The sequence below is a fragment of the Lipomyces japonicus genome (genome assembly GCF_038497905.1).
Source record: "Lipomyces japonicus strain CBS 7319 unplaced genomic scaffold V1514scaffold_91, whole genome shotgun sequence".
Classification (NCBI taxonomy): Eukaryota; Fungi; Ascomycota; class Lipomycetes; order Lipomycetales; family Lipomycetaceae; genus Lipomyces; species Lipomyces japonicus.
In genome coordinates this window covers 48-19647 of record NW_027117903.1, presented here as the reverse complement: position 1 = coordinate 19647, position 19600 = coordinate 48, and the positions used below count along the sequence as shown (strand labels likewise).

General features: G+C 45.1%; 8 protein-coding genes and 1 non-coding gene across 9 annotated transcripts; 3 read left to right on the top strand and 6 right to left on the bottom strand.

Moving 5' to 3' along the window:
• Positions 1-241: 241 nt before the first annotated feature.
• Positions 242-2148, top strand: V1514DRAFT_322814 (pyridoxal phosphate-dependent transferase; the record flags this gene model as incomplete). Its single annotated transcript, XM_066926142.1, has 2 exons — positions 242-527; positions 602-2148. The coding sequence occupies 2 exons, from the start codon at positions 242-244 to the stop codon at positions 2146-2148; spliced, it is 1833 nt and encodes a 610-aa protein (XP_066780660.1).
• A 354-nt stretch (positions 2149-2502) lies between these two features.
• Positions 2503-4323, bottom strand: V1514DRAFT_286822 (uncharacterized protein; the record flags this gene model as incomplete). The annotated part of the gene is made up of 1 exon (XM_066925209.1): positions 2503-4323. One exon carries the CDS (start codon positions 4321-4323, stop codon positions 2503-2505), a length of 1821 nt encoding a protein of 606 aa, XP_066780659.1.
• Positions 4324-4589: 266 nt separating this feature from the next.
• V1514DRAFT_239211 (meiotically up-regulated gene 113-domain-containing protein) lies at positions 4590-5824 on the bottom strand. Its single transcript, XM_066924756.1, has one exon. The coding sequence runs from the start codon at positions 5453-5455 to the stop codon at positions 4694-4696; it is 762 nt and encodes a 253-aa protein (XP_066780658.1). The 5' UTR covers positions 5456-5824; the 3' UTR covers positions 4590-4693.
• On the top strand, positions 5627-7283 carry V1514DRAFT_239764 (NADP-dependent oxidoreductase domain-containing protein). Its single transcript, XM_066924758.1, has 4 exons — positions 5627-5658; positions 5714-5874; positions 5936-6212; positions 6310-7283. The coding sequence occupies exons 2-4, from the start codon at positions 5852-5854 to the stop codon at positions 7240-7242; spliced, it is 1233 nt and encodes a 410-aa protein (XP_066780657.1). The 5' UTR covers positions 5627-5658; positions 5714-5851; the 3' UTR covers positions 7243-7283.
• A 2596-nt stretch (positions 7284-9879) lies between these two features.
• V1514DRAFT_349320 (citrate synthase-like protein) lies at positions 9880-11386 on the top strand (the record flags this gene model as incomplete). Its single annotated transcript, XM_066929365.1, has 2 exons — positions 9880-9911; positions 9970-11386. 2 exons carry the CDS (start codon positions 9880-9882, stop codon positions 11384-11386), a joined length of 1449 nt encoding a protein of 482 aa, XP_066780656.1.
• V1514DRAFT_339067 (ZIP zinc transporter-domain-containing protein) lies at positions 11387-13133 on the bottom strand. Its single transcript, XM_066928923.1, has 2 exons — positions 12824-13133; positions 11387-12709 (listed from the first exon to the last, which is right to left on the bottom strand). Exons 1-2 carry the CDS (start codon positions 12874-12876, stop codon positions 11539-11541), a joined length of 1224 nt encoding a protein of 407 aa, XP_066780655.1. The 5' UTR covers positions 12877-13133; the 3' UTR covers positions 11387-11538.
• A 2857-nt stretch (positions 13134-15990) lies between these two features.
• On the bottom strand, positions 15991-17833 carry V1514DRAFT_339057 (uncharacterized protein). Its single transcript, XM_066928922.1, has one exon. The coding sequence runs from the start codon at positions 17428-17430 to the stop codon at positions 16183-16185; it is 1248 nt and encodes a 415-aa protein (XP_066780654.1). The 5' UTR covers positions 17431-17833; the 3' UTR covers positions 15991-16182.
• On the bottom strand, positions 17819-17890 carry V1514DRAFT_t123. Its single transcript has one exon. It is a non-coding gene; the product is annotated as a tRNA-Arg (tRNA).
• Positions 17891-18469: 579 nt separating this feature from the next.
• Positions 18470-19214, bottom strand: V1514DRAFT_322805 (uncharacterized protein; the record flags this gene model as incomplete). Its single annotated transcript, XM_066926141.1, has 3 exons — positions 18470-18798; positions 18900-19016; positions 19076-19214. The coding sequence occupies 3 exons, from the start codon at positions 19212-19214 to the stop codon at positions 18470-18472; spliced, it is 585 nt and encodes a 194-aa protein (XP_066780653.1).
• Between the last annotated feature and the right edge of the window lie 386 nt (positions 19215-19600).

Here is a 19600-nt window from a genome sequence, read left to right as displayed (position 1 = left end):
GACGCCGCCGTCTCGACCGAAAATCAGGTCAGCAGCCAGCCAATCACGGCCGGCTCATTTTCAGCCACTCAACCCCGTTTAAGGTTTTTTCTTTGGCGCCACAATAAGCAAAGTCTCGAGGAAAGAAAAAAATCGCAGCATTTATATTTTGTATTTCGCTATCCGCTATCCGCTCTTCCTTCTTACTGCATCCTCCTCATTCTTCTTCTTCATCCATCAGCGATTTCTTCCATCATCAGCAATGGAGTTTTTGGCAAGACAATCTCGTATATTTTGTCCGTTTCTTAATAAAACCTCGCCTGCGACGTTAAAGGCGTTGTCAGCCTCAGGCAATGGCAGCTCGTCGAATTTGCAGGTTGCGGCCCGACAGTGCCCGGTCATGGGTGCTGCCATGGCTGTGCAGTCATCTCGATCGTATGCCACCTCGTCCAAGCCGTTGAACTTTGAACAATCATCACCTTCGAAAGTGAATGAAACCTCGATTGAGTCCGTTCACGCCAAGGCCGGTGTTTTTGACACTTCAAAGGGTGAGTTAAATGCTCGCGGCTTCCATGCCCATAAAAAATTTCATTTGCTCAGTTTTACTGATTTTTTTTGGCAGGCATCTGCAAGCATGGCCTTGCCGTCATGAAAGCTGCTGCTCAGGCTACTACTGGTGAGAAGCCCTCTCCCCACGATGCTACAGTTGCGACTGAGCGCAACGCACCGGTTGCTAAGGACTCGACCAAGTTTAACTACGAAGGCTTTTATCACGCTGAGTTGGTTAAGAAGCATAAGGACAAGTCGTATCGATACTTCAATAACATCAACCGGTTAGCCAAGGAATTTCCTAAGGCTCACATGAATAATGAGGAAGAACGGGTCACAGTGTGGTGCTCAAACGATTACCTTGGCATGTCGAAAAGCAAGGTTGTGGTCGACGCTATGCATGACACTCTAGATCGCTACGGGGCCGGTGCTGGTGGCACGCGGAATATCGCAGGTCATAATCGTCATGCGCTTAAACTCGAAGCCGAATTGGCTGACCTGCACGCTAAACCTGCTGCTCTCGTTTTCTCTTCCTGTTACGTTGCCAACGACGCCACGTTATCCACGCTCGGTTCCAAATTACCCAACTGCGTTATCCTATCTGATCAACTCAATCACGCTTCCATGATTCAAGGCATCCGTCATTCCGGAGCTAAGAAACTCGTGTTTAAGCACAATGACCTTGTGGATTTAGAAAACAAGCTCAAGTCATTGCCGTTAGACGTTCCAAAGATCATCGCGTTCGAATCTGTTTACTCCATGTGCGGCTCCGTGGCTCCAATTGAGGAGATTTGCGACCTCGCTGAAAAATACGGTGCCATCACGTTCCTTGACGAAGTGCACGCGGTCGGCATGTATGGTCCTAATGGTGCCGGCGTGGCCGAACATTTAGATTATGAAGCTCATGTTGCAGACCGTCGTCAAGACAAGACCGTCATGTCAAGGATTGACATCATCACTGGTACTCTTGGAAAAGCATATGGTTCTGTCGGCGGTTACATTGCTGGATCGTCATATTTTGTTGACATGATTCGTTCACTCGCTCCCGGTTTTATTTTTACCACGTCGTTACCACCAGCATCCATGGCTGGTGCCAGAGCTGCCATTGAATATCAAAGGAAATCGAACAAGGACAGGGTTGCTCAACAACTCAACACTCGATACGTTAAGTCCAGATTGGCCGATTTGGGCATCCCGGTCGTGCCCAACCCTTCACATATTGTGCCAGTTTTGGTTGGCGATGCTCAAACAGCCAAAGTTGCATCTGACATGTTACTCGAACGATTCAATATTTACGTGCAAGCTATTAATTATCCTACCGTCCCAGTTGGTGAAGAACGTTTGCGAGTTACCCCGACGCCTGGTCACGGACCTGAATTGGCTGATAACCTTGTGAGCGCTCTCGAAACCGTGTGGAACGAGTTGGGAATTAAGAGAGTCCAGGATTGGCAAGCAACTGGTGGTCTGGCCGGCGTTGGCGTGAAAAATGCTGAACCGGTTGTTAATGTTTGGACTAATGAGCAATTAGGATTACCTTCAAATGTGGCGAAACTTGATGAGTTTGAAAAATCTGAAACAATTGAGGAAAAAGGTCAAACTAGAATTGCAGCTACTGCTTAAATAATGAAGTATAAGACAATATTTATTTTTGTTTACATTTATTTTTTTATTTAACTTCCTTTTTCTCGAAAAAAAATTTAATTCAAGTATATTTCAATTTTCTCAAATTTAAGGTGTTTTTTTTATTAAAGTTGTGTTGAGGATAATAATAGTTGGTAGTCAACAATCAGTATTCTTTTCTTCGTATTAATTTTCTGTAGGCTGAACGCACAATTTATGCAATAAGCAAACTACATAAAATTATTTAAAATACTGCTACTATAATTACAGATATGTTATTTCAAAAAAACTCCAGACATGCAAATTATATTTTTCATTACCCAATCTTTGCAACCTTTTATACCTTGCTCTTTCTTATTTTTGACTTTTTTTCTCATTCAATCTTCTATTTTCCTCATCCAATATGGCTTTTAACGCAATGCCAACGTTATGTACGTCACTGAGCAACCCAACATGACCTTTCTCTGAAACAATTTTTTTCACAACACTATACCCAACTTTTTCAGGCATGACGTTTCTAGCTGCCACAACACCATCACCGGCACTAAAAATCATGTCTGAATAATTACCTTCAAAAATATCTTGCTCGCCGTTAACCCTGGCACCGCGCACGGTCGGGATTGACCGGCTGTAGATTACTGTCAACGGCGGGTAATTGGTCAAAGGATCCTTATTGAACAAGGATTCCTTGAATGCTTTTGTTCTAGTCAACACGCGGCTCAGATATTCAGCTGCTTCGTCATAGGATTTTTGTTCAAATTTGGGTTCCTGATGATTGTGACGATGATGATGATGATGATGATGATGACTGGAAACAGAAGTACTAGACCGTGGTGAGAAAATCAGGTCGAGGTCGACCGGTACGTGACCCTTTCTTGATGCAACAGGCTCTTGTGGTGCCGCATACTTGCTATTGACACTGCCTTCAACTTCATCGTTGCTGTTGTGAGAGCTGGAAGGGGGTGCGGTACATGGCGAAAGATGATACCTGGTCCACACATGCGGATCAAAAAAATCAACCCGCAATTCTTCACCCGTGCGCTTATCCACGAAGCATTGCCCATCGAGCGGGAAAAACACAAAACTGCTGCGCATGGAAAAAGTAACATCAGCGGCTAGCACTTTCGATGACAATAACACGTTCTCGCCATTACGAAACGGGCCCAAGATGTTGACGCATTGTTGAGGAACGCCGGCGTATAACAATCCTCGAAACAATGACGGCTCACGTTGCATAGCCGAGTGCGCAATCAAGCCCCCCATAGAATGCGCAATCACCATGACTCCCTTGGTTTTGGCCGATGGCAGTTGCTTAAGAAAATCAATGAACTGGTCAACCACAATCTCACAACTGATGCGCCAATCGTAGCCAAACTCCACCACGTTACAATTAGCGTTCATGGCCAGTCGCCGTTTTAGCCGCCGTGACACGTCCACGGGACCAATATTGGTCAACATGCCATCCGGGTACAAATCCTTGGTTACGTCAGCCTCGTCTTGATCAGACAAGCCAATCTCGAGATTGATCTTGCGTATATTTAGGCCGACCTTTAAAGGAATCCACACGCGCTTGCCCGTGTGCGAGTCCCTGAGGATGGATCCACGATAACCGCCCATGATGACCACATCGCCGTCAAATTCCGGAAACCCATCGTCAATCTTAAATACATTATCGATTGAAATGGAACTCAATAGCGTGTCCTTGACCGCACGGAAATGCCCATTGTCCATCTGACGCACGTTCGTAAATTCACGCTCTTCATCGGATGCCGACGCTGACTCAGAAGGACTGTTGCTATTGTTAAACAAAGGCAAAGATATGGTTTTTTTGCTAAATTGCTTAATTGCATGTTTTGATGGCGATCTCTGTTCAGCGGTAGAAACGGACGCATGCTTAACTTTTGTTCTCGACCTCGTCCTTGGCCGCCTAGATGACGAACCAAGTTTGAGGTCTTTCAAGTTTGGCAAATTAGGTAGGTTTGGCAAGGAATCGGGAAGCGAGAATGGGAGCGAAAACGAGAACGTTGATTTTGTGGATCCACGATTTTTACTGTTGCTGCTGCTTGTCGTACGTGACACATGTGAATCTTCCTCATCATCATCATCTTCATCATCCTCATCGTCGACAACTTCTTCGTTAGTGTCGTTACCAGTGCGACCATTAATTATTGACATAGCTTCGGCCCTAGACAAGTTGGCGCTGTCATCATCTGAATCAGACACCAGACTTAACCGATGCAATACCGAGCCCGGTTGGGTATTACTATTATTGCTGTCATTGATGATACCGTTGGCGGTGGACAAAAAATGTTCCTTAAATGAACGAACCGACACCATGGTATGTAGTGTTTGATCAAGGGGAAAGAAATTTCACTGCGATCAGAATCATTGATGACGGAAATTAAAGCATTGGAATCACCGAGCCCGTCATTCCCGGATCGAAATTTTAAAAAAAAATAAAATAAACTCATTGACAAGGCAGCGGCAAGATACGTAAATTGAAAGTTTGCAAAATAAAGCGAGAAAAGGGGGAGTCTATTCCCAATCAGGCAGTCACCGCCGCATCCGCGAATGCCGCGGGACCCGAACCGACATGGCACACCCATTTACGGATGACGCTGACGACCTGGTCGATCTGGTCTTGTTGGACGGCGAACCATTCGACATGCATGCGTCCCTGGCATGCACAGTCCGGGGCCACGTTAGCCATCAGTGCGGATGATACAAACAGAGATCGCAGCTCGAGGTGCACGAGTCGCTCTGCACGGCGGGACGCCCTACAAGGCGGCAACCCAGGGTCTGGCACAATGGCGGCCAGCACAAGCATGTGAGAGCATTGTTGCGCCCATTGATGCAGGCGGCGGTGGACGTTTTTGGACCTGCCGACCTTAATCAGTGATTTAGAAGCGGACAAATTAGTCGCAAGCTGGTAGATGTAGATGAACCCTGGCTCGTCCGCGGCTGACACAGGCTTGCGCAGTTCGCGTTGCAACAGCGCGCGGTTCTTGTCCCTGACAGCAACAGAAACAGCCGGCACGCCGACCGAGGCCAGTGGGATCGGAATGCCTCGTTCGACCTCGTTGTAGTTGTCGTATTCATCGTCATCATAACCATCACCGCACATGCACAGAATGCCATGCCAAAATCGGGACCACTTGGACTGATTGCGTCGTGGGCGGCGTGGTTCCTGATCGGCGTGCTGGAGACAGTAGAAGTCTGATCCAGCACAGGCCGAGCTGGCAATCGTACGTTTACATCTTAGATCGGTAGTCTTTGCTATTCCCGAGCATTGAACAGTCGCTTGCATATGGTTGTGGGCGGGGTACGATGAACAAGTAGTGTGAGGTTTGCCTTGGCCTAGTAGGGCAAGGGCAATAGCTGCGTATATACAGTGCGACACGAGTGCCGTGGAGTAATGAATGATTGACGACGAGATTGAAACTGAAATTACAGTACGTGACTAGAGACTTAAAATCAATTGACGCATGGGCTTGCGTATTATTGCTTATTGTAAGTGCAGTCTAGGTAAAGTAAACAATTCAATTGACCAGCTTATAACGACAAGCGGCAATGTACTTCGGACCACTGTAGGCCTTTTCCCCAAAAACCTATCCGCCATAAAAGGTGATCATTTTCAATGTATAAAACTTTTGACCATCTGTACACGCTCTAAACAATATTAAACATACTAAATCACTAAAATATGACTCAAGTGGAATACAGAAAGTATGAACTTTTCTTTTCTATTTGTGATTTGCTAAGATTTTGTTTTGAAAATTTCATTTAGGCTGGGCAAGTCGGGTCTTCGCGTGTCGGTTCCGATTTTGGGCATGATGTCCATGGGTTGTAGGTTCTTCCACTTTACAACCGGTTTTCTCTTTGAACTTAAAACAAACAAAAAGAAAAAACAAAGCGCAATAATTGGTAGAAGTGCAAAGACTAATATATATATTTTTTTTTTTTTTTTTTTTCGTTTTCAAGCGTCGAAATGGGAACCGTGGGTGCTGGATCGCGAAGAAGCGCTGCCTATTCTCAAGCGTGCCTACGATCTCGGAATCACGACTGTAAGATTCTTTTTTTTGTTTTGTTTTTGGTTTTGGTTTTACGTACACGTACACACAAACATAATTACACACTCTAACGTGATTAATTGGTCCTTAGTGGGACACGGCTAATGCATATTCAAACGGTATTTCAGAAAAGCTTATCGGCGAGGCCATTCAACGATACTCGATTCCTCGTGAAGAGATTGTAATTCTAACCAAAATTTATTATCCCGTGCCACCTGAAAGCGAAAAGCCAGGCGATGCTTTTTTGGTGGACCTAAGGCAACATGCAAAGTACGTGAACCAATTTGGTTTATCCCGTGGTGCCATTTTTAAGCAAGTGGATGCATGTCTTAAGCGATTAAACACGGATTACATCGATCTGTTACAGATTCATCGGTATGACAAGTCGATCGAACCGGAAGAAGTCATGGAAGCTCTGCATGATTTGGTTAAGAGTGGCAAGGTACGGTATATTGGCGCCAGCAGCATGTGGCTGTATGAGTTTGCCCGGTTGCAACACGTGGCCGAGTTGCGCGGATGGACGACGTTCGTGTCGATGCAAAATATTTATAATTTGTTATACCGGGAAGAGGAACGTGAAGTTATTCCGTTTTCGAACCTGACCGGTGTGGGCTTGACTCCATGGAGTCCATTGCACCAAGGCATTTTGGCCCGGCCGATCGACAATACCGCTGCAGATGCTGCAACTGCGACCGTTACTGCTACTGCTCCGGTGGCAACAGCGGATGGTAAGAAATCACTCCGAACGTCCACATCGACCGGCGTGTTCAAGCAGTTGGAACTTGACGTTAGTGGTAAGGAAATCGTAAGACGATTAGAACAAGTGGCAAACAAGCGAGATTGGAGCATGGCCGTGACTGCGCTGGTATGGCTCACGGGTAAAGTTGTGTCACCCGTAGTGGGCATCAATAGCATCAAACGGCTGGAAGAAGTGATTGAAATTAACGGCAAATCGTTGACTGATGAGGAAATCAAGTACCTTGAAGAACCTTACACTCCTCAACAAATCTTTGGCCATTTTTGAGCATAATTATTTTTTGAGTTATTAATTATTACATTATAGTACTTTAAATTCCAAATTATTTGTGAACCAAAAAAAAACTCCCTAATGAACCGGATGAATTAATTTCTCATAACAATGAAAATAAGACTCGGTAAGGTGCCATGAATGAACCAAATCTGCCAGTCGGGTATTTTTAAGATTTACCTCCTGCATGAGCAAAAGTGCGACCGCGTGATCGCAAGGCAATCCGGTATGATCCCAGGCCATGCACGAGCAATGCTTTAACTTGGTGTTCACCTTGAATTCATGCATGCGCTCGGTTCTGTTTGCAGCGGCTGCTGCCGCGTCATCAGAACAGGAGGCAACATCAACACTGTCTATCAGAGCAAGCCGGACGTTAAACACGCCATCAATGTTGGTACTTTCTGTCCGGACAAGATACTGGGCCCTGACCCGGTCGGCGATGCGACTAATCAGGCCGTCGGCTCGGTCAGACACGACCTTGCCTTGCTCAAGCATCTCAACGGCGCGTTTTTTGCGTACGTCAAACTGGGCTGACAGCCCATTGTTCACTCTCGTGACAACCGTGATGCATGTGTCGCTGATGCGCTGCAGAGGTGGCAGCAGCGGAGTGGTTGTGACTGTACGCAATATGCCCCAATCACTAAACAGCTGAAAAATGTCGACCTGGTGAATGCCGTGCAAGTTCCCCGGGAATTGTGATTCCGCCCACAACGGTGCAGGATACCGATCCAAGATCCAATCTGCGTCATCTACCGGGATGTCCTGCATGATATTGTTGAACTCGACCCTGGTGTGTACCGCAGCAGCACGGCAGATCACATCAGCGTGCGCGGGACTAAACGTCAACTCAACCGTGTGAACTAGCGTATCAAGACAAAACTCATGCCTGCAAACGCTGTCAGAAAAAATAGCCGCAACCGCAGCGCCTAAGCCGTTCTGGTGATCGGATACGAAGCACAGGTCTCGAATAATGTCGCATACCTGGTGCGACCGCAAACCTGGATTATGGCTAATCACGTACCGAACCAGTAATTCCCTGAGCTGAGCCAGAAAAAATGTCCACGATTGCTCGTTCTCGGCCTTGACTATACCGATCGCTAGCGGGTATGCTTGGTCCTCGGCATCACGCATTGCAGCCACGATGAGCACCACGTTGGTTTCCTTAAGCCAGTCAAATCGGCCTAATTGAATGACCTGTCGACAATAAGCAAACCCGTGCAACGAATTCCCCCATGCTAAAAACATGTGCCTGAAGTTGCACTGAGTCGGGTCAGCCTGCAAGGCGCCACGCCCCAACTTGTCAGCTAACTCAAACCTCTAACTGCATGACGGATTAGTGGAACTAACCGATGCCAACACGTTCTCCATTTGATCGCATATCGTCCAGCATGCGGGCCGAGAATTAATGATAGTCAACGCTCGGTCCCGCGCTCGCCACGCCTGCTTGTAAGTAATCTCGACACCGTAGGTTTCGAGCATGATGACATTGCGTCAGCAGTGCAGAAATCAGTTGTGCGCAATATGGCAGGTACAATCCGGCGAGCAATCCACGACGACGTGGCGGCAGCATTGCCGGTGTGAGCCTTTGCACAGGTGTGCACTGGGCGGTAGACCGTGATTATAAACGCGCCGCCACCACCTGCTGTTCGATCATAGCTAGATTGTTCGTGATCACCAGTTTCGTCGTCATTGTCATGTTCATCGCTGCTGCCGATGCCTCCGGTTCCTCGCCGACAGGATGAATGCAGATACCACTTACATGATCTGTCACGGCATCTCACCGTGTACCGGGTCAGTTGGACTTCACGCACGTAAACTCCCAATTGTCCCTCACGGCCAGTTCCTTAAGCTTGTCTCTAAGATCTGTTCTTGAAGCAAACCGCATGCCCCCCACGGCCAAGTCTTGGCTTGTGCCCATAGTGGGCTGGCAGGGAATGCGTATAAGCTGTACCAAGTTGGAAAGGACCCTTCTGTGCAAGGTGCACGAAAAAATCAAGGTTTATCTTCGAGTACTGCGGTAACTTTATACTTGGTCGATAAAGAGAAGCTTTACATAAGCCTTTGACGAATATTAGATAACAGCCAACTATTAAAAAAATAGTTTCCTTGTCGCAAGATGAACACGTTGTCTACAACGTGTTTAAATAACATACACGAACTTGCCGCCGCTAGTATGCAGGGATGCTTGGGTCAAATTTTTGATTAGAAACAGCATTCATACAGTATTACGTTAGTTAATTATAGCAAAGGGAATAATGATAATTATGATAATAATATTAACCACCACACCTGCCAACATGCGAATGCAAATCAAAGACCGGAGGTTATATATCAGTTGCCCGCAGCTGCCGTTGTCGTCGGCATAATGGCCATGGCCAAGTAAGTCACGGGTGCACTGGAATGACAGGCGGCGGCCAATCACAAACCCGGGCCACCTGCTTACATAACTGAATAATTGCGGGGGAGCGTAACTTTTTGCGGGGCTTCGGCCTTGGACACGGCCTGAAACTGGCACTGGCGATGGCATCCGTTCGTCCAACTTGGCATACACGAACTGGGTCCAAAGCTACTTAAGTCTTTGCACAAGGCTCCTGTTTTTTTTATTATTTAAGTCCTACTGGTTTCTGTCTTCACATGGCTGTCACAAACGGAATTCCCGCTGCGAAGTAAGTGTGTGCGTACGCATGTGATGTGCCAGGATGATTTGATTAACCACCCCGACAGCTCAAAAAACACTCTTACGGTGACCGACAACCGCACGGGCAAATCTATCGAGATTGCAATCACCAACAACTCGATACCGGCTGCTGCGTTTACTCAGCTCAAGGCGCCGTATGGGGCCGGCGAGCGTGAAGAGAATGACACGCCGTACGGTCTGCGAGTGCTGGATCCATCGTTTGTCAATACGGCCATGATCACGTCCGAGATTACGTACATTGATGGCAACAAGGGGTTTCTTATGCACAGGGGCTACCCGATCGAACAACTGGCTGAAAAATCTTCCTATCTCGAGACCGCGTACTTGCTCATTTATGGCGAATTACCATCAGCAGCTCAGTACAGTCGCTGGCAGTGGGAAATTATGCATCACACTTTTGTGGCCGAAGATTTAGCTCACATTGTTCGCAGCATGCGCTACGATTCTCATCCCATGTCTATCTTCATTGCTGCGTTCGCTTCCATGTCCGCGTTCGCACCAGAGGCCAACCCGGCGTTGCAAGGTCAGGACCTTTACGTGTTAAACAAGTCGTTGATGAACAAGCAGATTGTGCGCATTTTGGGCAAGGCAACTACGATTGCGGCCATGGCGTACCGGATCCGCATCAATCGGCCGTTCGCGTTACCGCGGTCGGACTTATCGTACACAGAAAATTTGCTGTACATGATGGACCACATGGCCGAGCCGGACTCGTTCCGGCCTGATCCCAGGTTAGCCAAAGCGCTAGATATTTTGTTTATTCTTCACGCCGATCATGAAATGAATTGCTCCACTGCAACCATGGTTCACGTCGGCTCGTCGCTGGTAGATCCTTATTCCTGCGTGGCCGCGGCTGCTTCCGCATTGTATGGTCCATTGCACGGTGGCGCCAACGAGGCCGTAATTCGCATGCTGACCAAGATTGGATCCGTCGACAACGTGCCTTCATTTTTGGCAAGAGTCAAGAGCAAACAGGAACTGTTGTTTGGATTCGGTCACAGGGTGTACCGCGAGACTGACCCGCGGTCCAAAGTCATCCGCCAAGTGGCAGATATGGTGTTTAAAGTTTGTGGCCGTGAACCTCTGATTGAAATTGCCATTGCACTTAGGGATGCGGCTTTGGCAGATGAATATTTCACGTCTCGCAAGCTTTTTCCCAATGTCGACTATTGGTCCGGACTCATCTATAAGGCCATGGGGTTCCCGCTGGATTTTTACCCTGTCTTGTTTGTAGTGCCTCGTGTTGCCGGCTACTTGGCTCATTGGAAGCAACAGCTTGACTCGGGCAAAAACAAGATTTCTAGGCCCAGGCAAGTGTACGTTGGCAAGTCAAGACGGGATTATGTTGACCTGAACGATCGACAAGAGCGTGACATTGATGGCAAAAATGGGCTTGATGAAATTCCGCATTATATTTCCAAGCGCAGGCTCACCAAGTTATAAACTACTATGTATTTGTTTTTTGTTTTTTTTGGACTTGGAGTTTTCATTTTTTTCATTTTTTCTTTCTTTCTTTCATTTTTTTCATTTGGATATTTCAATTTTTATAAAGAAAAACAAATTATGGGAATATTATCTACACATAATAACACTTACTATTCGTGAGCAGCCAGCGTCACGAGAGGTACAAGCATGCCAAGCACGGCCGCTGCCGTGTCGATCCAACCTGATTTGTGATCAGCCTTTGCCGATTCCGACACGTCTTGCATTACATGCATGGCCACGTACAAGAACGTGCCACCTGAAAACAACAGTAATATTCCTGTCCACCATTGTACGTCCGCACCTCCACCACTGCCAATCAGCATGATTGACACCCAAGTCACGATGGCTGCCACGGGAGCAGCGGCAGAAAAAACAAGTAAATGCCGCTTAATGTCATGCTTAAACAATCCAGTCCGCAACAACACCGCGGTCATGCCAAATGCGGCCGGAGCTTTGTGAATTAGCACGGCGAAAAAAACGATGGTTTCAAGTGCGGCCGACGAACTTGCTGCAGACGCGCCCAAAGCAATGCCATCAGCTGCGGCATGAATTACTAAACCAGTTGTAGTCGACAAAGTGACAGCTTCCGCTGCTGAAGTGTGATCAGGCAAGAACCCGTTTCCGCTAGTAGACGAGGAAGATGCGGAGTCGGCTGCTGCCGATGATATTGATTGGTTATTCTCAGATGACGAAAAAGTTCGCATTTCAGAAACGTCAACACTGTTGTGGTACCTGCCATGTGCGACATGGCCGTGGTTGTAGTGAAACGGCAAATGTTGCTGTGACCGGCTAATCAACGCCGGTAATTTGTCGATTAGGTACATAAGAATGAATCCGCCAATAAGTGCAATGCCAATATACTTGTGCGTTCCGGCATTATTACGTATCACCGGTGCTTCCGGTAATGCTGCTTCTGTTTCTGCTGCTACTACCGCCTTCGCCGTCGCCAGCACCCGCTTAATGTGGGCCAGAGCTACAGGCGCCGAGCTTAAATCAACATTTTGTTGCTCATCATCATTAGTTGCCGTCGTGTCTCCCGAACCACCACCAACAGCATGATCTGGATCAAATTGCAACGGCAGCTGTAATTCAAACTTGGATGGCTGCCTGCCAGGACTCGCATGCCGTCGCGGCGGGGTCGAATACAACGTCTCGACACCTTCAGGAATGATCACGATCATGGACGTTCCCACAAGCACGCCCATGCCCACGGTCGACACCAGTCGAATCTTGTCCGATGAAAGCGACATAATCAATGGCAACATGCCGGCTCCAAACGACCTATACACCATCAATCAAAAACGGTCTCTTAATATTTTTTTTTTTTTCTTTTGTTGGTTAATTGAGATATAATTCAAAATTGATCAAGCATGTGATTTTTTTGGGCAGACCTACGCGAGACCCATGAGAATCGACAAAAATAAAAGCGGTAATATACCATTTATCATGATGTCAAAATAATATTTTTTGATTGTAAGTTATACACTATTTTGTTCGGAAATCAAATTAAAGCGTCGGATCGACTCTGATGCGCAACAATCTTGAACTAACACTTAATGTGGCAGCGACGCACCGCATCACGTGAGCAAACATGGCAGCTGCCTAATGTTATACACTCTTGTCGAAATACAAGATCTATATATTCAACAAATTTAAGAAATGACTCAATGAAATTAAACTCACTACGTATTTTGGGTTCAGCTCGAGTTTGGTTAACGAGTGCTTTAGATTCCAAACATCGCGACTGACATGCAAACCTTTAAGCTAGGTTATTTATGTATTTCTTCTAAAAGTTTCGCTTCACACATCTCATCATCCTCTATGAATTTTGTTAAAAGACTCATGTAAAAGATTCTTCCACCCTATCATCGCCTACAAATCAAAAGTTTGACCGCAAACTTTGGGAACTAACCCCGTGAGTTCAATACACCATTGCCAGTGTCGAAAATTCATTCAGTACATTAGGATAGCAGATCATTTTAAAGCCGTCAAATCATACAAGGAATTTCACAGATACCCCCCAGTACTGCAAAGATCCCCAGCTATATACACCACACCGTGACCCGCATCTTCCAAATAATGTCATTCAGCTTTCCTATTAAACATCTCAACCACGACCCGGACACATAACTAGCCGTTTTTTTTAAATTTTTTTTAAATTTTTTTCTTCAATATAAGTTATAATAATGCATTTTGCTATAACGTCACTACCGAATCGGTACCAATTTAAACCCGGTCATGAATATACCTCTGCTATAATACAATCATGAATTGGTATCGTTTAAGGAATAGTTTGCAGAAAATCTGACGGATAAATCATGATATGGAAAACATAATAAAAAACCAAACATTCAGTATTTTTTCGGTATGTGCCGGCTAATATATAAACGCAAAAAATATCCATAGTCCGTTCGACGATTTCTCATAATACGACATTGTGGTACAGCATTTTCTTTTGTCTCTGTGCAGTGATTTTTGCAAAATCGGCCATTAGAACAATGTTAGGCGCACCACTAAAGTCCGATCCTTTGTGGTCAAGTTCCTTGTTGTAGTTAGTTAAAAATTGATGCAATCATCCCATTTTTAGGCACCTTATACTCCACACTCATCAGTAAATCAGATAACCACCCGTTCCAACACTGGCATTTTGATCATCATTTTGACATCTTCCGAGCGCCGATGACCAAAAATTAAACAATGGAAATTTCTTGCTTATCCACGTTGGTGTATGAACCCTCCCCCCAAAGGCACGTCAACTACCACGTAACTTGTGCAATAAATCAACTTGATGTAGAAATATGTTCTTACATGGTCACGGCCGCCATACATACCTTTGGCTTGTCGTGACCCAAACGTGCATTGTTGTTTTCTGTGTACTTTATGGATAAAATACAAGTTGAAAGAGCAAGAGCGAGCATAAAGCCGATTACGTGTCACAGCTTGTGCGCCCATGACGTCTATGAACTATGATTTCGTTAACCGGTTGTTCAAATAAAAACAAGCGTAAAACATATCATAACTTTGAAATTTTGCGTTAAAAAATACATATCAAACCCTCCCACCCTCCGATTTTTTAAATTCAGTGCATGCTTCGAGTATTATACTTATATTCGACAACCCCTCTCCCTTAACATGACAGGCGAGATCTGTTGCAAATAGTGATAGCTATCTCAGTGTAGACACGGCTGCCGTCGTTGCTTTGGCAAACCGTGATTAAAACTTGTCTCTTCACCTGCTATGCGCTTGATGGTTAAATTCAAGTCAACATAGCAAAAGCGAGTATCAAACCGATCATTTCGAAACGGAGCCGTCATTACCTCAGCAGACCGTGACCAAATCTTGTCTTGTCGCTTGCTACGCGTTTGATGATCAAATCCAAGGCAACGCAGCAAGAGTAAGCATAACATTGATTGAATTAAACCGATCACTTACACGGCGCCATCGTTACCTCGGCAACCGTGACCACTTTGGATGTTGCGCGCTTGATATTAAATTCCAGTCAAGGGAACAAGAGCAAGCTTAAAACTGATCAGTTCTTACTTTGCGTGCCCAAACCATTACAACCTATTATTTCGGTCAACTCTTTGTTCATATTAAATCAACGCAAACATACCTTCATGTTGAACTCTGCGTTAAATATACATTTTTAAAGCTCTCCCCGAATTCAATGCACACTTTGAGTATTATGTGCAAAGTTTGCCGGGAAGCACATAAAACCGCTACTTCCTTAGCCTTAACGCCAGAGGCTCCGTGCGTTTTTACACTTCCGCAGCCGTTGCTCTAAACGTCTAAACGTCTAAACGCATACCTTAATCGAGAATAGTAATTTTGAACAAAAGTTGATATGAAATATTATATACTCTTCACCTTTCTTACTAACGTCTTTCATACCACTCATACCATTTTTCTTTTTTTTATTGCACTCCATATCTGCAAAGACCGGAGCTTTTTTCGTTACTGGCACCAAGTTTTCGTTTACCCAACCTCTAACATATGTCTAAAATTCGGCAAGAATTTACCCAAACTCTGATGTCAGTTTTGTGATTTTTTTATTGTCGTTTTAGATGTGTTTAACGATGTTGTCAAAGGTGAGAGTTATGTATTGCATATCGCGTTGCGGCCAGTTGTAGACATGAGACTACCTTGACCCGGCAGTTAATGACAATGACTACTATTAAATGCATATATGACTATCAAAGTCTAGTAAGAAATGATGATTTTGCTAAACGAATTTTTTTCTTTGCGCTTTTTTGGTTTATGCTGACGTTAATTCGATTGCTGTCGCACGCGCATAATAAATGCCATCTACAATTTTACAGTCCGGCCACCATTTGTGATTTGACATTTTTTTGTTGAAGGAAATTTGAAAATATTATAAGTATTATATGGAAATGAAAATGTTTTTTTTTTCATAACTAAGTACAAGTTTTCAAAGGTAAGCCAGAAAAGAATAGAATAATCAATAACTTTGAGTCTGGTGTTTTTTTTTTCACAAAACTGGTCTCGTGCTTTAATCTATACAGTAATCTATCAGTAATATAATATGGAAGGTTAATTATATACGTAGTTATATACAAAGAATAAACAAATTTCATTAACTTTATGTAAATCATTAGACTCCATTCAGAATAATCAATCCATTAAAATATTTCCATTATTAATGCATGTCAATAAAAAAAAATCGCAAAAGTAATACCAATAATCTATAAATAATAATAAAAATATTGTGATAAGAAGTTCATTATTCCACTGATTCATCTGTTATATGAATGCTGGTTGACCAATGGTCGATTAAACTCATCTATCTGCGCAGCTGCCGACTCATCAGCCAAGGTTTCAATTTCCCATTCCGACACGGGTGAATCTAATGGCGACGTATCATCTCCTGAAAAGAACGACGAAGGCGTCCACACGTCATCCGCATCGAATTCCTTGGTCAACCGAGCTTTGGTTGGTAGCCGTCGCAAGTTGGCTAGCTCGATGTAATCATATGACCAGCGGGATTGCTTATCAAATTGAATCTCAGGCAGGTATCGCCTGCTGACACCGTAAAATACCGTAGCCGACAAGATGGCACCGCCAATAAGGTCAATAAAATAGTGGTGCGTCAGGTACATGGTCGACCACCAAATCCATAACACGTAAGACAAGAACACAGGCGTTAGCCGAGGGAAAATATGAGCCATAAACAAGCACTCCAATACGGCACACCCGGAATGCAATGACGGGAATGCGCCAAACACTAGTGGCGAAGCAGTGAAAGATGACGTGTACAGGTCAAGCCCCAAAATAAGGTCTACCCGTGCCAACCCGCCAGGCGAACCGGGCACGCCATAATTTGCTGCTTGCAAGCCGTACAAATTTTCATACCATGGCGGTGATGTAGGAAACAAAATCTGAATGGATACGCCAATCAAGTTCATGTACCCAAATGACCGGGCAAACACAGGCAATGTGCCCGGTGGTGCAAACAAAAAAGCCAAGATTGACACAACAAAAGGTCCGCCAAAATGGAACAATCCATAAGGAATCCAGGCCAAGATGTCCAAGACCGAGCTCGTATGCGCTGCCAAAATGTTGGACAAGTTGCCACCGTACAGGATAGTCTCTAATGACGGTAGCACGCGTACCCAAATGCCTGGACGCCAATCCTCTGGGATGAACCGGCAAGTAAAGAAAAGTACTAACCAAGTGGCGATCGGCACGAACGGGAAGAAAAACTGCGATGTGACCGGTAACAACAACAATGTGGCGAATCCAATAGTTATGCCCAATCTGAGCCATACTGACACGTCCGCAGCCACGAAAAAAGCAAAGCAAGCAATAACAAAATCAACAAAATATTGCAAGTCCGCTGTGGTCCACCGGTGGGTCTGCAGTCGCCGCAGGGTCTTGCGCGGGCTCCAGCTGTGTTCAAGCCTGGCAAGCGTGGACGACGGTGTGACATCTGACATAAAGAGTGTGCGAAACTTGCGCCGCAAGTAAGTTGACGGTAAAAGCATTATGATTAATAGTATGCTGCTTGTTGATGAATGAGGTATTAAAAATTAAACAGGTTCAAGCACGATTGTTTGACCTCGTAGACACAAAATAACAAAAAAAAAGAGTAAAACAAACAAAAATTAAATAATTCACGCAACCACCATGTAAGAAAAAAAGAAATGAAGAAAAAAAAACAATTTCAAATAGAGGAGTAGTAAAGGTTAACAAAACTCAAGAACCTATACGTTGATACAATATATATATTCAACAAGATAATGAGGGCCGTGCTCAACTTTATAAGGACAGCTGGGAGCGGCAAAAAGAATTAAAAAAATCGTCAAAAATTTATGTAATATAATTAAACACCTTATGTAATATACGTTAGTCAAAAAATTTATAAAAACAAATCACCCTCAGTGGGTCTCGAACCCACAATCTTCAGATTAGAAGTCTGACGCGTTACCATTACGCCATGAGGGCAACGACAAAATTCTACAAGAATTTTTTTCTTCTCAGCCAAAGTCACTCTATTAGGTATTACGTAAGCATTGTTGTTTTGGCAACGTTTTTTGGTTACGTTTCTTTTCTTTTGTAATGGTGCCGCCGCTCCCCTGGTAATACCCCGAGGCCAGATCTAGTTTGGAAAAGATTTTGGCCGGCCCAACATGGGTAATAAGTTGTCAATCAGAGCGATCGGTAATCGATTTCTAGTAGTCTGGTTGTTCAAAAGGCGATAATCAACGCACATGCGTCGGGAACCGTCCTTTTTTTTACGAACAACGCCGGTGACGAGTATGGGGACGATGACAAAACGATAAATTCACGTTTCAGCAGATCTTGAATCTGCCGTTGAAGTTTCTCGCGTTCGTGAATGGCAAGCCGATATGGTTATCTGAAAGTCGGTTTGGACCCCGGGACGACCTCAATACGATGGGTTACATCGCGCAAAGAGGAAAGTGCCGCGGGGGGTTCGTTAGTAACAATATCTGAATACTCGCTAAGGAAGAATGACGGAAATGGGTCCAGGTCCACGTCGGGTTTAACTTCCAGCGTGCAGAGTCATGCGCTCGCAGCCTGACGGAGTGTTCTGCCAATAGTGTCGCCATCAAAATCGATGCTATCAATACTGATGGTAGGCAGTGGGCCATTCGCTAATTGGGCGCGCGCGCCAATCATCTCTGCAGCCAAGTCGATCAAGTCAGCATGTCGTTTCATAAATGGATACCCCAAAATGATGTCGTGTGATAGATTGGGGACTATATAGCAGACGATCTTTCCGGACCACGAGCCAATAGTCAACGGCAAAATAGCGTAGCGGTGCGACACACTCGAGTAGCCGCGGGCGGTATGGAGGTTCACTGCTGGGTAGATGTTCACCTCTGCGATTTCTATATCTGTTAGCACGCTTGGATGTACAAAGGAAGAGCCAACGCCAGAGTCTAGCAGGACTCTGACGTGGTAACTGTCACTGTTGCCGGAAACGATGAACGGCGGTGATAGTAAGGTGGCGAATCTTCCGGCTCGTCAGGGGCGCGCGTCAGCGACACGAAAGTCGCGTTGAAATCGTCACTATCGAAGTCCATGGCCGAGCCATCTGAGGCCGATTCTTACATTAAAATACGCATTATCAGTCGCTCGGGACTTTAAGCTCTGTAGTCACATCACGTTCAGTCCAGTCATAACTCATGTCAGTCATGGTCGTTATCAAGTCAAAGGGATCATCGGTTCGTGATACGGGCGAATCGATGGAATTGTCGGAGCCGTTACAAACTCCGGGGCTCGGTCGGCGCGGGGCTTTACTCATGATCTGTAGAAATATTCAACTGCCTTGTAGAGTGGACCCGCCGTACCCCGACCCCGACCTCTAGCTATATATTTTTGTTGCCTTAATACAATCCCTATTACTGACTAGTTTCTTTCTAAGTCAGTCTACATGTATTCTAGTAAACTTGCTGAACGGGTTGAGGCGAATACCGTAAAATATATAGAGGGAAGAATTTTTCCCATAAATTTAAGGGTTCCAGTAGGCACGTTACAAAATTAGTAACTACAATTATCTGTAGCAACCCAACGAGCCAACCAACAAAAATTTCAACAAGCAAAATATAAGTTCCAGAATGAAAGCTATTGTTGGAGTACAAGGACAACTTCGTCTTAATGTTGTCAATAGACGGAGATTTTCTCATTATG

Coding starts and splice junctions, on each gene's coding strand:
- V1514DRAFT_239211 (XM_066924756.1), bottom strand. CDS start 5,455: ATGCAAGCGACTGTTCAATGCTCGGGAATAGCAAAGACTACCGATCTA.
- V1514DRAFT_239764 (XM_066924758.1), top strand. CDS start 5,852: ATGACTCAAGTGGAATACAGAAA. Junction 5,875..5,935: donor ACTCAAGTGGAATACAGAAA/GTATGAACTTTT, acceptor AATTTCATTTAG/GCTGGGCAAGTCGGGTCTTC. Junction 6,213..6,309: donor ACGATCTCGGAATCACGACT/GTAAGATTCTTT, acceptor ATTGGTCCTTAG/TGGGACACGGCTAATGCATA.
- V1514DRAFT_339067 (XM_066928923.1), bottom strand. CDS start 12,876: ATGATAAATGGTATATTACCGCTTTTATTTTTGTCGATTCTCATGGGT. Junction 12,710..12,823: donor TCGATTCTCATGGGTCTCGC/GTAGGTCTGCCC, acceptor GATGGTGTATAG/GTCGTTTGGAGCCGGCATGT.
- V1514DRAFT_339057 (XM_066928922.1), bottom strand. CDS start 17,430: ATGCTTTTACCGTCAACTTACTTGCGGCGCAAGTTTCGCACACTCTTT.